General features: G+C 45.4%; 1 protein-coding gene across 2 annotated transcripts in view; it reads left to right on the forward strand.

The window, feature by feature from the left end:
* The first annotated feature begins 1,882 nt into the window (after window positions 1-1,882).
* Window positions 1,883-16,733, forward strand: part of RORA (RAR related orphan receptor A) — a 355,196-nt gene continuing 340,345 nt past the window's right edge. Inside the window, exons 1-2 of one of the 2 annotated variants that reach the window (XM_054077367.1) lie at window positions 1,883-1,962; window positions 2,269-2,507. In XM_054077367.1, the coding sequence (XP_053933342.1) occupies window positions 2,342-2,507 (166 nt within the window). In that variant the 5' untranslated portion in view covers window positions 1,883-1,962; window positions 2,269-2,341. The remainder of the gene's footprint in view (window positions 1,963-2,268; window positions 2,508-16,733) is intronic. The other variant, XM_054077365.1, reaches the window with a different exon arrangement.

Genomic DNA, 16,733 nt, shown 5'->3' on the forward strand with positions numbered 1-16,733 from the left:
CAGTGCTGGTGAAAGGCAGTGGTCTGGCAGCTTTGAGGAATGAAGTCCTTTTTTTATTAGCCGGGCAAGTTTCCCAACACACATTGCCTGGTCAGCCTGCTTAAACCCTGATCTGAAGAGGGGAGGGATAAGCTTTCTCTCTGGATAACAGGCAGTTCAGTTTTCACAGCTCACATAATTCTTGCTTCTATTTGGAGGCTGCCAGTTAGCGAAAAGGAAACGGAGAGAGTTTGCAGGAAAGTGCAGCTCTGGCCCACCAAACTTGCACCAGAGAAGAACCACCTCCCTGCCCTCTGTGGATTCCGGCAAGACTCTGCCCAAAGCCTGTGAACCTGTCTGTGCCAGCCTACATCCCAGTGTAACCATGGGATGGTCCCCACAGCCTCCCGAGAAGGCACTGGGGGCAAACTGTACTCCTGCTTCCCTCTCCGCTTTTCTCTTGCTCCCCCTCCAAGTCTACTCGCTAGGAACAGCTTCTAAAAGGCTTGAGATGGTTTCACTGGTGAAAAATATTGTAGCCTTTAATGTCCATAGCCCAGAGCTCGTGGGCCTGTTCCAACTGAATATTTAATCGTGGAGAATGAGCGCTGGCTTACGCGATGGGCAAGGTCTAGAAGTCCAACTCTGACTTCTAATTCGTTTGCATCCTGAAAATAAATGCATAATCATTCTTAATGCTACTCTGTCTTCTGCAATCTCTGCCCATCCCTCTGAGATGGAGGCTGCTGAGAGGTAATCAGAACTGTTGTGTTCTTTTTCAGACACGGGTAACTGGAACTTCAGGACCTCCAACTGACCCAAGACTTGACCCTTCCACTAGAAGAGCCATCAGCAGTGCAAAATGTAACCCAACTTGTGGACAAGCTCCTGGGGCAAAGAGGACTCATGGTATGTGTCACAGTAGTTTGTGAGCAGCCACCATTTGTGAGAGAGCAGTGTAAGACTGGGGTTTAGACTGCAGAATGAATGCAGGTTTGACCAGGGCGCATGTGGTTAAGAGTTTCATCAGGTACCAACGGTGTTGAAAGCCACAGCGGCAGTCCTGGTCGGCAGGAGGTGGCATAGCGGCGGCGTGCCCATGACCCAGTACCATTGGGGAAGGCTTGGACTGTGATCATCAGTACAAATATCATGGTCGACAGGCCGTCCTTATAGTAAGAGCAGTCAAAGCGAGCAGCTTTAGCACCTTCTGTGCAGGAAGCAGTGGGGCTGCACGGAACACGGCCTCCGCTCTACCAGAGGGATATGTTCCTCAGCACAGTGTTTGTGGCAGCTGTTACTTTATGTTAAAATCAAGTGAAGGACAAGGAGTTGACCATTACTGAGACTACAGACTGCACAGGAGGGCTTGCACGAGTCAGACCAGATCTGGAGGTTTCCTGGCACTTTGCTTACTACCTTTTGTCTTAGGCCAAAGCATACTTCATTGAAAGAGAGGACTTGTCTGAAATGTTGTGTAGCTGCTAAATGTAGAATCATAGAATAGTTTGGGTTGGAAGGGACCTTAAGATCATCCAGTCCCACCCCCTGCGATGGGCAGGGACACCTCCCACTGGCTCAGGCTGTCCAAGGCCCATCCAACCTGGCCTGGAACACCTCCAGGGATGGGGCAGCCACAGCTTCCCTGGGCAACCTGTTCCACTGCCTCACCACTCTCACGGTGAAGAAATTCCTCCTCATGTCCAGTCTAAATCTGCCCCTCTCCAGTTTACACCCATTGCCCATAGTGTTGTCACTCCAGGCCTTTGTGCACAGCCCCTCTCCAGCTTTCCTGTAGCCCCTTCAGGTGCTGGAAGGTCGCTCTAAGGTCTCCTGGGAGCCTTCTCTTCTCCAGGCTGAACAACCCCAACTCGTCCGGGAGGTGCTCCAGCCCTCGGATCATCCTTGTAGCCTCCTCTGGACCCGTTCCATCAGCTCCCTCTCCTTACGCTGAGGATCCCGGAGCCGGACACAGCCCTCCAGGTGAGGTCTCCCGGGAGAGGGGCAGCCAACCCCGCCGCGTGGTCTCCCGGCGCTGCCTCCGCCTCCCGCAGCATCCCGGGGGCGGCTCGGGCCGGGCCCGGCGGTGCCGGTGGCCGCTGCCGGAGGGTCCCGGGCGGAGGGAGGCCGGTCGGCCCGGCGGGTGCCGGAGGGCGGCGGTGCGGGGGGTGCGGGGGCGGGGGGGGATGAATCGCAGCTCTCGCTAGCGCTGCCTGTGGTCACAGCCAGGCAAGCTCACATCCCATCTGGATCGCGCTCGCTCTCTCCCTTTCTGCTTCCCTACCATAGAGTTGCGCTGGAAACAGAAGATAGAGGGAGTGTAGGAGCTCGCCATCTCCAAGCGATCTACGTTGGGAAAAACATGGAGTCGGCTCCGGCAGCCCCCGATCCCGCAGCCCCCGAGCCGGGCAGCAGCGGCTCCGAGGCGGCCGCCGGCGCCAGGGACGCGGCGCTCAGCCTGGAACCCGCCCGCAAAAGCGATGCTCCGGCTGCCGTGCGCAGGCAGAGCTACTCCAGCAGCGCCAGAGGTAGGGAGGCACGGGGGGAGTGGGACCGGGGAGTGGGAAGGGAAGAGAGGGGGGCAAGGGAGGGAGGAGGGGGGGAGCAGCGGTTTAATCCCCCCCGGCTGGATGGCGGGAGGCGCCCGAGCCGCTCGCAGCCGCGCTCCCACCCCCGGCAAAGCCTCGCAAACTTTTATAGCTTCTTCTAATTGCTGCGGGAGGAGGGACGGAGGCGATGGAAGCGCGGCGAGGCGCTCGGCTGCCCCTCGCTCCCCGCGCCGCCCGGATGGGCACCGCGCGCCTGAAATTACATAATTTTATACATATATCAAGCAACAGCGGAGTGTTGCGATTCGAGGGAACAAACTTTTAAAGCTGCAGTGTCCTTCCTCCCCCCTCGCTTCCCCTCTCCCCCTCGTCTGTCTCCTTTTGACAGCTTCTCTGCCCGTGAATGGGGGAGCCGCGCTGGAGCGGGAGGGTTGCGCTTTGCGGGGGAATTATTCCCTCTCTCGCGCCGTTTCCCCCTTAATTCATTTAAGTGCGTCTTCAAAGACGGGTTTTCCTCCCGGAGCGGCTCATCCCGCAGCTGCTGCCGCTTCTTGAAGGTGCGCAACTTCGCGGAGGTTCTCCCTTCGCTCTCCTGCTCCGGATTAAACGCTGCGAAGGGTCGCGGGAGCTCCCCCCGTTTTCTGTCTGTGGCTGTCGGGGAGGGCTCGGGGGCGATTCCCGGCGGTGGGATCGGGGCGCCGGGCTTCAAACACCGCCGGAGTTTGCCGAGACGAGCGAGAGGGGAGGAGGCTGCCGCTTTAATTACTTGTAAATAATACACGAAGCCTTACGAGAGGGGGAGCGCGCCAGGGAGGCTTCGCTCGGTAAAAAAAAAATAATCACTCGGCGGCGGGGAGGAAAAAAAAGAAAAAAAAAAGATAATGAATTAAATAAGGCGATATAAGAACGCACACGGCTGATGGAAGGGATACCGGGCGGGGGAGGGCGCGGGGAGCCCCTCGGCGGTGCCGGACAGAGGGGTTCGGGCTCTAGGTTGGAACATGGCTGATGATGTGTTGGCTTGTGTTTTACAGTATTTTTCCCCTTTTGGCCACACCCCCGTCCCCCCCCCTCCTTCTTTCCCAGGCAGCTTCCCACTCGGGGAATCCGCGTACAGTAAAAAAGCCATCGAGCTGCCACCCGGCTACGCGCCGAATGGGAGGCGATGCGGGAGCGCTCGGGCGGGCAGGGAGCCGCGCCGGGTATATTTAGAGCTTGCGAGAGTGGATTTGGAATGCACAAGCGCCTTATGTAACGAGGTTAATCAGAAACACTGGAGAAAATTGCCTTAATTTCGGTCGGGGGAGTGTTTTTTTCTGGATGTTTTGAGGAGCGGCCGTAGTTGGCTGGTGTTACACAACCCCCCCCCCCAGGTTCCCACGGGCTGCGGGTGGGGGGACACACACACAACTTTGGGGTCCCGTTAATTATGTAACGCGCGGCTGTCGCTCCCGCACGGACACGGAAAAGAGAAGGAAAAAAAGAGGGGTGGTGAGGTCTGGGGAAAAGGGAAAAAAAAAAAAGCGAGAGGCTGCGGTGGGGAGGGTTTGTTTTCCTCCCGATTGTAGAGGCTGTGGTGCTGCTAACCTGGTGACCCACATGTCCCACCCCCCCGGGATTAACCGGGGGCGGAGAGGGGCTCGGAGACGGCTCCCGCACCGCCTTATGTAACGGGGACGGGAGAGGGAAGGTCAGTGATGGAGGAGCATCCCTCGCCGCACAATAGCCACGGTGACGGGCGCTGGCGGCGGGGCTCCTGCCAGGCCGGGGCGGGGGGGAGAGAGGAGAGCGGCAGGGGCTTGGGAAAAAAACCCATAATGTTTGGGTTTTTGTGGATGATGTCATGGAGTTGGCCGAAAATACAAGTCTACTCCTAGAGTGCAAACAGCAAGAGAATTGGAGCTGGCGTTCTCGGCTAATGTCGCATAAATTAGCGTATGGGAAATAAATTGACCTACAGGCTCCGCGCCGGCTGGTTGTGCCTTTCGAAGAGTTAAAGCCCGAAGATACAGAACTGGGCAGGAGAACAGGGCCGTGTTGACACTTTGGCCTCCTTGAAATCAGGACTTGATGGATTAGGAGTTAGGGGTCCCGATAGACTTGTAGCTTGTCTTGTTAGAAAAAGCTATTGAAATAGAGTTTGATTTCTTGCCCTTTTTTTTTTTTCCATACGGTCCTTTATTTCGTGTGGCAGCAGTGCGACCTTAATGTGTGACCAGTGTAGGTGAAATTATTTTTAGAACAGCTACCGTATGAGCTCGTGTGTTTGGCTCTGTCTCGAGTTCAAGAATTTACCTGTTTGGGTCAGGGTTCTGCAGTCTGGTGGGAGCTGACAGACCGGCACCGTCAGGCGATACGGATAAACAGATACTTAGATACCTGTACATCTGCACGCACACCTCTAACTGTAAAAATCCTCACTTTTTGAGTTGGCAAACCTCTTAGAACACTAGAAATATTTATTTCATAGCTTTTATTTGCATAACTGCGTCTACCGCAAAGCTGCTTTGATACTTCAGGGTTTATAATACCCAGTTTACGTACGGAACGGAGAAAACAAAAATGAAGAAAAAGCTGTCGATGAAGAAGTGGGGAAAGTTTGCTGTGGAATAAATTTCTTGAGCGGAGCTTTAGCTGTTATAATGCTAGCATTTCAAAATACCCTATTCCTTGAAATACATACATGTTTGGAGCACCAGATCCTTATGTAACTTGATTTTTATTTTGCTGTGGTTATGCCTTTTGTGTTGCTGTGTAGAATGCTTAACTCAAAACATAAATTTAGGAGCTATCAAAAGCACCTGTCATATAGAGAATTGTTACCCGATTTATTCAGTATATGAGAGCATGCATGCAGATTTGCATGTTTTGCAAAATTAGCTGCAGTCTGATATTAAAACTGATATTTAGAAAATGGACACCAAACATGCAAAAAGCAGGAAATGGATAAAAAGCCTGGTTTTCCTCCAAAAGGATATTTTTACTGTTGACAGTAATTGTTAAGATTTTCCGAAGAGCAGTCACTGTCCAGCAGGTTGAATTTCAGTCTGTGTGTGTTCTGCAGCGAAGGTTTGTGGTTTGCCATGGTTAGTAGAAGGAATGCTTCCCTCACCAGCTCTGGCCCTGCACCATGACTGTTACGTGCCATTCATTTCACTTTGCAGGCTTGGACATCCACGAGGTTCTCCCCGTGCAGCAGTCTCAGGCTTAATGTCCTTCTACTCCAGTTAGAAATAGTAATAACTGAATGATCTATATTTTAATAGAGAACTACTGTCTCAATAAAAATGAAAAGGTATACAAGAAGCTTTTTAACCTGATTAAAAATGCTCTGGTTTTTTTTTGAGCTGAGCTGTTGGTCTTGGTGGTACGTCAACTGAGGGAATATCTTGCCGAAAAAAATTTAAAGGCTCCTCTTACATCACTGGAAGACGCTGTGTGTAAATATTTTTTGATGCTTTGTATTTATTATTAAATACAAAAATTATATAAAGCTGCAACTATGTAGGTACACATTCTTATTTTCTCACTGGTGATTTGCTGAGAGTATTTGTTCTTTTCCAGAAGCCTTTGGAGTTTATTATGTTGATATTTATTAGGCCTGATTCTTTTTCTGCTGGTAGACTGGGGGGGGGGGGCTTGCTTTCTGTGTTTTACTTCCAGTGATGCTCCACAAGTAGGGATGTTACATCATTCGTGGTGACATCTGCATGTTCATGGTGTTCTTTTCTTTAAGAAATCCTTTATTGCTAGATTCTCTCTGTTTCTGGATTTACACTAATCCATGGAGCATAGCTGCGGTACAAAATTTTGTGTGTTGTTTTCAGGAGGACTCGTTGAATTTTATAAGTTTGGATGTTTTCTGTAGGTTCTTTGGGTTGCCTTTGTCATCATCGAGGGCTGTTCTCTATGCACCACCGATTTAGTCCTATTTTGGTAAATGATATGTATTGTGAATCCTTTAAAGGAAAACGTTGATTTAAATGTTTGTAGCATAGCAGCAATAACAGCAGCAGTGTGTTGTTCTCTTATGAACAATGCAGTTCTCTTATTTCAGTAAACCGTAACCTATTCTCTTATTTTATTTGCTTGAGAAACATCTCAGGAGCTCATAAACCAGTATGTAAATACTGTTATCATTCAACCAAATGCTGTAATTCTACTAAATAAAGAACACATTTTGTGATGGAGATTAACGAGCTGTGTGACAATTTCAGTTTGGGGTATAGTGCTGTGTTTGAATGGAAAGGGCAATTTCAGCTTTGGGAGGTTGTCTGATTTTTTTTTTCTTTTCTTTCTTTCCAGTGTTTGTTTTCTAAGATACAAAAAATGTATGCTGGGGAAAATCTGGAATGACTTGATTACAGTGGATTTAGTCTGAGAGCTGTCCCAGTGAAAAAGAGGGCGGAAAACCCAACCTAGTTTTAAATTATTGTGATATCCGTATCATGCTTGAAATTAATTCATGACCTGGTGATCCATTCTCTGCTGAAATGTTCTAAGGAGGGTTGTTTTCAGTGATGCACAGTTGTAGGAACAGGTGTAAAAAAAGAAATACTTTAAAGAAAATAGAATTAGAGGTGTATGTAGATGCACTGGCAACCTTGGACTCTCTGCAGCTTGATGATTGTGGTTCCTCGCCTCTAAACTCGGTGCTTTCTTGTCGCTAAACGCGAAGCAAGGTGTGTGTAATCAGAGGCAGCAGTAGCTGGTGTCTCCGGGTTGTGGAAGGCAGGGGAATGCCAGGCCCAGAGCTCTCAAAACAGAGCAATACACTCGACTTGGGCCCTTCCGCTTGTGCGCTGCCAGGCGATTGCCGCCTCCTCAGCTGTCTGTCCATCCCAGGCCGTAGAGCGGGAAGCACCTGTGCCGCCGGAGACTGCTGTCATCCCAGTGCCTTGGGGTGGGATGTCGGGGGGAAAGCCGTGGCTGCTTCTCCACCGGAGCTGAGTTTTTTCTCTGCCACGCTGCACTTGCGTCTGGGCCCGAGTTTGCTCGGGAGTAGTGTTTGGAATTTCTGTGGCTTTGGTAGAAGAGAATTTCCTACAGAAGTTGGAGAAACTTCTGGGTGCATGGAAGCCTCCGTGCTTCATATGCAGATTTCTGCTATCTGGTTTTCTCTTTCTTTCATTCCTTTTTCAAGTATCTTATGTTTCGCCTATTGCTAAGCAGTCTTTGTGGCCCTGATAATCACTTCCGGAAATGTCATTTACAGAGCTCTTAGTTTTAAGATTATGTGTACCCAGAGCTGGCAAAAAAATTCTTGCCTCCTTCTCTGCACAGATAGAGTCTAAATCACAAGATCCATTTTACGCAATTTGTGTCATAAACAGCTCAAACTTCATTTTAAGGGTTGTTAGCTTTTTTTGGCCCCAGTGTTCTGGTAGGAGGCTTTTCTACAGCTTTGCTGTTCTTACGATTGGAAGGCGTCTTCAAACATCTACCTAATTGTGTTCACGATCAGTTAGTTTGCTTGCTGCTTTAAATGTTTGTTATAAAATATCCTCGGGCTGAAAATGAAGAAGAGGCTGATACTGTATTCTGTGATAGCTGAACTAACATACTGAGCTCTGTTCTCTGACTCATGGTTTAGCACTTCAGCGTATCTGTTGTAGATGGGCTGTGCTGATAGAAACATGAGAATAGCTTGGGCTGTATGTCACGGGGAGTTAATTGTCTAATTTCTTGAGCATAAAGGTTGTGAATTATTCTTCATACTTTTATCTGACGTCTCATCTAGGTATGTTTCGTTCTCGGGAACAGCTGAGCTCTTGAGAGACTAAATGTATTAGGGTGTGTACTTTTACGGAGAAATTGTGGGGCTTATTTTACAGCAGTTTAATCTTATAGTTTAGCCTCATTGCACTGTTCATTTGGAAGGATCCCCAGGTGTTTTAAACACTATCGGGAACCATTTTGCTTATTACTGAAATCCAGCCACTTCTCGTGCGGAATCTGACAGCTGTTTAATGGTGCTCAGCCATGCTAAGCAGATCAGAACAGAAAGTGAAGAATACCATACCTGATTGAAACACTCAGAGGGATTTTAGGTACAGATAATATAATTATCTGCATTGGAAATGGGTCAAACAGCTCTATTCCTGTAGAAAATTGCTAGATATTTTCAGTGGCAATGTATGGTCCAGAAATTGGTTTGAAATACCTTCCTGAAAATGATACCCCCAGCAGTGAGATAATCGAAGGTCCTGCTGCTTACCCCATTGTGATCATTGGTTGCAGCGTGATCAATGTTTTCTTCAGGTATTTCTGGGTGTATTAATTGTTCGGTCCCATGCTGGTATGTGAAATCTAACAAACCAGGGAGGATAACTGGGATGTTGCAGGTCTTGCTTTTTAAAGCAGATTCTTGCACAGTTGCCTTCTTTAAATAGAGTCGCACTGCTGTATGTGAAACGTGCTCTTATTAACAGAGAATTAGAAGTGGTTGTAAGGGAATCTGTTGACGCTGAGCCCGGTAGGGAATGGGGAAGTGTGGGTGTCACAGTCTTGACTTTTGAGGACATTGGGATCTATAGGGAAAACATATAGGTCTTTTCCAGTTGTCTTCTACCTCACTTCTCGTGTAATCTAACAAAACAGAATATAAACAGAAGATCTGTAAAGGAGGTGAGGGAACAAAAGTTAAAATTCATGATCAACTGCATGTACATAAATGCTCCAGTAATCATGACCAACTGCAGAGTCTTTCATTTGTAATTTAATCTAATAATTTCCATGCACTTCTGAAGGAACACACTATGAAGCTGGCAACTTCTGAGAAATTGCTGTGCTGTTACAAACAGCATTTGAGCTGGCATTATAACAGCACGATAGATAGCGAGATGGAGAACAAAGTTAGCAGTTGAAACTGAGCTGAGAGAAATTGCTGGCAGAATGTGAGAAAGCGGAGCTGGATTATGATAACCACCCTCGTGGAATCAAATTAAACCTTTTTAAAGGTTTTATTGATTTTTAGTTTGTAGTTGTACTATGTATTTACCTCACATGGGTACATGAGATTAATGAGGCAGGTGTAGCGATCACGGAGTGAAAAACTGTGGTGCTGCTGTTCTTTTTAAATGTTTCATTTTCTACAGACTGTGGGATATTTACTGCATTAATTGACAATATGTCTGTGTGCTTTAGTTCTGCGACTGTTCAAATGGATTGAAAGTGTTTAATATACAGAAGCGATGGAAATGAAGACTACTGAACTCCCAGAAGGCAGATGAACAGAGAGGCCCCCCCCCCCCTTTTTTTTTCTTACATAAAAATCTCTAAAAAGGTTGTGCTCATCCAAAGAGGTGGATTTCGTGGAAAATGGTGAATATATGACAAAGAAGGCTGTAGCTGGCTTTGAAAATATGACTGGAAGAATACAAAACAAAAAAAACCAAAAAAAAACCTCAAAACCCAGAGATAGACCATTTGGCATCACTGCTATCAAGCCTGCATCCAACAGCATTGCCAATTCCTCACATATGAGAGTGGAATTTTTTTCCATAGTTATGTAGAAGTGTATGCCATACACTTCTGAAATACACATATATGCAAAAATGTAGACACGACGGGGAAGACTTAAATTATGCGTTAGTAGAGCTTGGCTTGACTGTTTTGGCACTGAAGCAAGGTCCGTTAGATACAGTCAGGGATAAAACCAAGGCCAGGGCTTGTGAAATACAGATTATAGGCTTTATTTTCTTCCTGTCATGGAAGTGTGAGAATACTTTAAAGTAGGACTTCCCCTCATAGTTTCTCTTCAAAGGTAGAGGTGGAAAAAACCCCTCAGTTTCTATGAACTCTTAGATGCTTTTGCCGAAGTCTATGCTGGATGTAAATCAGTTAGAGGGCTGTGCAACATTACATCTGTTAACTGAGGGCAGAAAGGTAAAGTTTAAGCTATTCCTTTGAAAAAAAGTCTTGAAATTTTATAAGATAGGCTAAAATACAGCTTTTGATAATACTTGAAGGAAAAGTCTGTCAGCATAAAGCATCTTCTGAATCCTCTCTATGTTAAAAAAATAAAATAAAATTAAACCAGTCTCAAAGGAAACTAGGGCATATCACAAACCTCTCTCTGCATCATAATTAATTTGTGTTATCTTCAAGAGAAGTTTTGTTAGTCATTTGTGTTGTCATTACAGAAGTTAGGAAGGGTCTTCCTGTTAGAGAGGCCTTCTAAAAACTGAAGTGAAATACACTTTGTACTATTAACATCTGACATAGAGTCATAGTGTTTCTGTGATGTACGTGAAGAAGTCTGTTAGCAGAAGCCCATAAGCAACTCTTCCCAGGGTTGATGCTTTGGAGATATAATGGATAAAGAAATATGTAATGGTGGAGTACTTCCAGTCTCTAAGCAGTTTTGCCCATCTATTGATAGCCATCCAGTCTTTACACTCTGAGAGTCTTGAAAAAACGAACCGGTAAGTCCTTTCCGCAGATTTCATTGACAGTCGGCACTCTTGGCGTTTGTAATGCTGTATTATTTCCTGCTAAAATCAGTCGTATTTTTAAAAATGGAAGTAATCTCATTTTCATGAACGTGAATCCACAAGATGCGTTTAAGGTTAGTCATATATTAGCGGCATGAAAGCTAATGCTTGGCTACCCTTGGCTGTTCCAAGAGTTCTGCTCTGCTGGCAGAAGACTTGATCCTGTGACAGTTTATGTGTGTGTTTAATACTAAGCGTTGTGAACGATTCTGTTGATGTCGCTGGTGCTGCTTCACTGTACAGAGCTGGAGGGGGGTGTGTGTGTGTAGCAACTATCGAGGGAGGACTGCTACTAACCAAGAACTGCACTGTGAAATTGGTTAAGAAAAATATGGAATCCTAATACCAATGAAGATGACTTTGGAAAAAAGATCAATTAGCTGTCGTTTTCAGGGTAGGTAGGGCTGGGTGAGCAGTTGTCCTCACTTCGGCAGATGTATTGTTACCCTGCTTGCAGGACCACGCTGTGGCGGGGTTGCCGGAGGAGAACAAGTGTGCTCGCTTGACAGCTGGGAGGAGATGGGCAAGAATTTCCTGATGTGCAGAACCTGAGTTGCACTTCTCTGCTGCTGTAGATGGAGCGTGTTTGCTAAGATTACTAAAAGTTTTCTTTTTTTAACTGCTGACATCCTAGCTCTATTCTTAAAACAATCAGAAAGTCTTTTCTGTTTCCTGATGGAGAGAAGAAGAGAGGAGAAGGAAGAAAGGGGAACAAATTTTAGGGACTTACCCACAGGAGATCTGGAAAGCTGCCTGTTGAGGTGAGCTGACTTATTGGTATTTATCTGTCTAGACTTTGGCTGGTTGTCAAAATTTGTTTATGCTTTCTTGGCTGCCTCTAACAGTGTTTGATTATAACTGAATTCTCTTCCCTTTTTGTTTTCTGGGTGAAGTACACTATAGCACGTCACCTCTTTTTAGACATTCCTGGATCTAGTTCATGAAAAGTTGCAGTTTTTAATTTTTTTTGGCCACGATATCTCACTGAAGTTACCATGCCAGGTCATCAGAGTCCCAGCGATGATTTAGTATGACCAGGAGCATAATATCCAAGATTTTACAAAAGAACAAGGGAAAATATTTTAATTTTTTTTTGTGAAAAATCCTTCAAAAATTCTAGCTAGTTATCAACTTTCCACAGCAGTGCTCGCACCTCTTAGAAGCGGGCTCAAGGAGTTCTGTCACTCAAATCTTTGGTTTCAGTTCTTCAAGGAACGCTCCCCCCTACAACATTCACCTTGGAGGGGATGAGGGCAGAGGGGTTTGGATGGAGCAGCATCAACAGAGCAGCTGGGTTTGCAGGTGGGCACGAGCTTCCATTTAGCAGGCTGTGTTTCGCCCCCGTGTTGGGCTTCCCTGGTCTCGCCGTGTGCTGAAATGGCTGACTGGTGTTCCCCAGTCCACCTTCCTGTTGTTTTCAGCCCAGTTTAGAGGCTGCAGAAATGGCTTGTCACAGATCTCTATAATTGGCAGGTCTCCTCTGAATTTCTTCCACGTATGCTTTCTTTTCTTTCTCGCAGCAGAGGTTCAAAGCAGAATGTCTTTAGGGATTTGAGAGCAAATGATCACAAGTGGCGAGGTGGGGACTCTTGCCAATATACTGAAAATATTTTGTTGCTTTGCTCTTCTCTGCACACAGCAGAATGCAGGCTGGAAGCAAACTCGGCTCTGGAAAGGCAGCAATAGAAAATGTAAAAACAAACCCAGAAAGGAAGTAAATGAAGCCAAGGAGGGAGTAGGGTAGCTTTGAGTAACAAACAGTAAAAGAAAGATGTGGCATTTAAGGAAGAAGTGTAATGAAGGGGCACAAAGGAAAGATGACTGATTTGGATGATGGCCTGAAAAAAATAAATTAGAAAAGGACTGAGTACTGGGAGAAGTTATGGTGTCTCTTGAGGGGAGCCAGATTTACTGCCTTATTGCCTCTGAACCATTTGTATATTAATATTCTGTGATCTTGTCTTTACTGCGGAATGTAATACAATGTGTTTTAGTGCATGGTGGGGTCTGGAATATTTGCCTCTCACAGATTTGCTCCAGCACCCTATTGTTTCCAGTGAGCTCTGACTAAATGCTTTCGCCATAGATGTTGTGCTAATGTGTTATATGAATTATTTGTCTTATCTCAGTGCTGTGAAATTAGAAGCCCTTTCCCACAGTGTGTTAAGCAGATTAAAATGAAAGCCTGTTTTTATGGTCCAGGAACAGTGCAAATATTTTTTTTTTTTTTTAAAAGGGTAGAAAAAAATAGTGATCTGACAGTGGGATGCTGTGAGGAGGCTTTATGAAGCAATTGCATTCTGTAACCTAAAGGGTTCCATGCTTCCCTTGGAAAGGTTTATGTTGTTTTCCCTGGTGCCTTAAATCAAGGGGAAGATTTTGGGATTGGTCGTTTCTACTGAGATACCTTTTGTTGTTGTTGTCTTTTGAGATTAACTTCCTAGGCAGCTGTGCAGTTCCTTCTTCAAAACCTTGTCAGTGACTAAATGGCTGCGTTTAGTTTCTGGTAGACAGTCCTGGGGCAATTTTGGGCTATTCTGAAAAGCACTAAACATCATATTGGAGTCTACTGCCAACTACTTTTGTTTGTAAGAGAAACTGCTTTAAAGAGTAGTCAGGTGATGGCTTTGCAGAGGAACATGTGGAATTCAGGGTTCATGTTACGCTGTCTCTTGAATTCCTGTCTTGTGTATCAGTCCCTCCTCCCTTATGACCAGAATATGTTTTAGTTACAGCAGTATTTTATTTCCGCCGATTTACTCTAATCTTATTGTTGTAATGTTCCAGGACACTTTCTATGATAACCACTCTTTCACCTGTGCAGTTTTTGTCACCTAAAAAGTCTAAAGCTATAGTGAAATTAATGCAGACATGACACGTGCTTAAGATAAAGAGCATCTGAACTGTGTTTCAGCAACAGCTTAATTAAAACATCACATGCTATTGTAATAATAGGTATTTGGGAAGGGACAGCGTAATGGTATGATGTCAGAGTCAGCATTGTACTTTTTCTGGTCTCTGGTTCCCATTTGTGCAGCTTTCTCATTTCTCTTATTTACCTTCATGGAAATAAGAAACGGGATAGTGTATTGGTGCATCAGTAATGTCGCTCCTCGGGGCCTCTTCAGATCATGCTCAGGGTTGAGAATTCATGGAGGTGCTTCTGGACTACACGATACGAAGGTTTGGGCCGAGGCATTGCGTTTCAAATCATAAGGACAGAAAAAGACAGGACATGCAGGAGTTGGCCTGTTAATTCCCTGTCTGTGGAGTTAAGTTAGCATCACCTGGCCATTGAAGTGCTGCAGAAGCTGCTTCAAGGTTTGAATTTTCAGGCTTTTCCTTCTTACAGAGAAGGAGATGGGCAGAACTTTGGCGCTTTTCCCTCTGTCGGTGTCGGAGGAGGAGGCAGCAGCTGTGCCTAAACATTTTCCTTCTTATTTTCCAGCATCTGCTTGAGGTGCCCTTTGGTAAGACTAGCTCTGTGCAGCCACGTGTCCCTGGATACCTGTGTGTTTGGCTGGCACAGGAAATGAAAAACCCACACTCTGGCACTGCCTAAACTAGTGCGTGGATGCAGCTCTGCCAGCAGAAGGGAGCGTTTATCCCTTTCTCGTGTGTTCTAGGGAAGAGTCTAGCGATGCCAACATCATTTTTTTTTTTTCCTTTTCCTTAAAAATCATCGTCTGTGAAGCTCTGGCTTGTCCTCCTGGAGGGAGCGACGGCTGGGGCAGTGTTGGTTTTGTCCCAGCTGTGTTAGCAGTGGCTCTGCTGCACAGACACTGCTTAATGGTCTTGAGGAGATAGTCGGGCTCTCTGGAGAGCCCTTACCAGGTGGCAGTTACGTGGTTTAATTTACATGAAACCCTTCAGATCCCCCTGCAAACTGTGCGCTACAGTTCTGGGGTGTTCTACAAGAAGATTTTGCAGTACGTTATGTATTAAAACTTTAAAAGAAATTGATAAATGGCGATGGTAGTAGGGAATTATTCCTTCTTTTGATATAACATCTTGCCTGTTGTATTTTTTCAACATATTTTAACCAGGCGAACACACAGAAATTTGGGTTTTGCCTATCTCATTTAGTGTCTGATTATTGCAACCACATTTGAGCGTAAATGTAAGCAGTTGAAGTTTTGTAGTGTAATGCTGACATTTTTATGTGATATTTCTCCAGAAAAGTAAATATTCTGCATTACTTTTTTTCTAATGTAATGCTTTTCCTCTAATCACATTGCTTTTGATTTGCATTTCTTCTCAATATTTCTCCAATGTGTTTTGTTTTTGGCAGAGTCCCGTAACTGCTGGACATTATTGAGAAAAAGCTGTAGGCATAAACCAAGAACATATAGGGAATAATTAAGCTATCTTAAAATTAAGGCATTCGACATTTTTAATAACTTTAAGGTAATTTAGAAAACATACTTCAGATTTAAATCATGTCATGAAGCTGTTCTGTATGACTTCCACCAGCCTTAATTAAGGACTAAGCAGTCTACATGCCTCCTTTTAGAGGTTACAGTCTTATTTGTAATTTGTCTTCTAATGTGCAGTTAATGGTAATATGGCCTTCATTCAGTTTTGCAGAACTAGGTAGGCTTCTGGCACTGTGTCGAGGTTTCTAATGCAATGTAAAAACACATAATTCAAGGCATTGCCATAATAAATAGCCTCTTCACATTTTCCTTAAGGACAGTTTGGAAGTAAAATAAATTCTTTTCAGTGTCACAGATGTGGTTATAAATTTGCTTTCTATCGCTAAGGAAATTTGCTCATCAATATTGCACATGAGGAGGTGTCCATTCCTTGAAATGTATTTAAAACTTCACATGGTGAAACTGGGAGGATGTTTTAGCCCCCGTGATGTACTTTCTTGAGTATCATCACATTTCTTTGTCTGGATGCAGATGTCCACAGAGTTACAGTGGTCAGGAGTGGGACTGGGTTCTCAAATATTCACACTATTTTTTACCACTGCAAGAAGCTGATTCAGTTCGTTGTCTCTTCTTACTGTGGCCTTTGAGCTATCGGGGGAAAACTTTTGCAGGAGAACATAAAAGCAACAAACACAAACTGAATTCCTTAGTAGCAGTGTTTGGTGTGGTTAAGTCTACCTGATCAAATCTGTACTTCAAAATTTGAAAGCATTATTGGGCTTTAAAATGCTGTTTCTCTAGAACCATCTCCTTTGGACACAGGGAGAAATACCTCTAGCTTTTCCACGCCTGCCTTGCCCACATTCAGCCGTAGTGCGTGTGAGGTGTCCACAGCCACTCGGTGACTTTGCCGTGTTATAGCGAGGAGCAGGTCTTGGTGAGCAGGTATCTTGGGGCTTGACAGCGCGCGGAGATGAAAGGCCCTTGGGAGGACTCCGGTTCAATGGCCACATCAAACACTACTGCAGGTTCTGAGCTTAAAATGCAAGTGTTCACTCAGCGTCAGCTGATGATATCAGCCATCAAAGACTGTTTAATTTGGAGTTTCGGATGGAGGATGTGAAAGGAATTGAAACATAAAATGTTATGTAACTTTAGGTTGCTAATAGGCGGTTGCATTGCAGAGAAGGATTAAGGGCAAGCTTTATCCAAAGGCACTTGCAGGAACTGGAGATATCGGAAATATTGTTAGGCATCCTTTCAGCTTTTTATTAACAGTAGCTTGCCGAGGCAGGTAATTGTTAAATTGGTAAGGAAGGCTGGTTGGTAGTTAA

This window comes from Cuculus canorus, chromosome 12, assembly GCF_017976375.1.
Source record: "Cuculus canorus isolate bCucCan1 chromosome 12, bCucCan1.pri, whole genome shotgun sequence".
Lineage (NCBI taxonomy): Eukaryota > Metazoa > Chordata > Aves > Cuculiformes > Cuculidae > Cuculus > Cuculus canorus.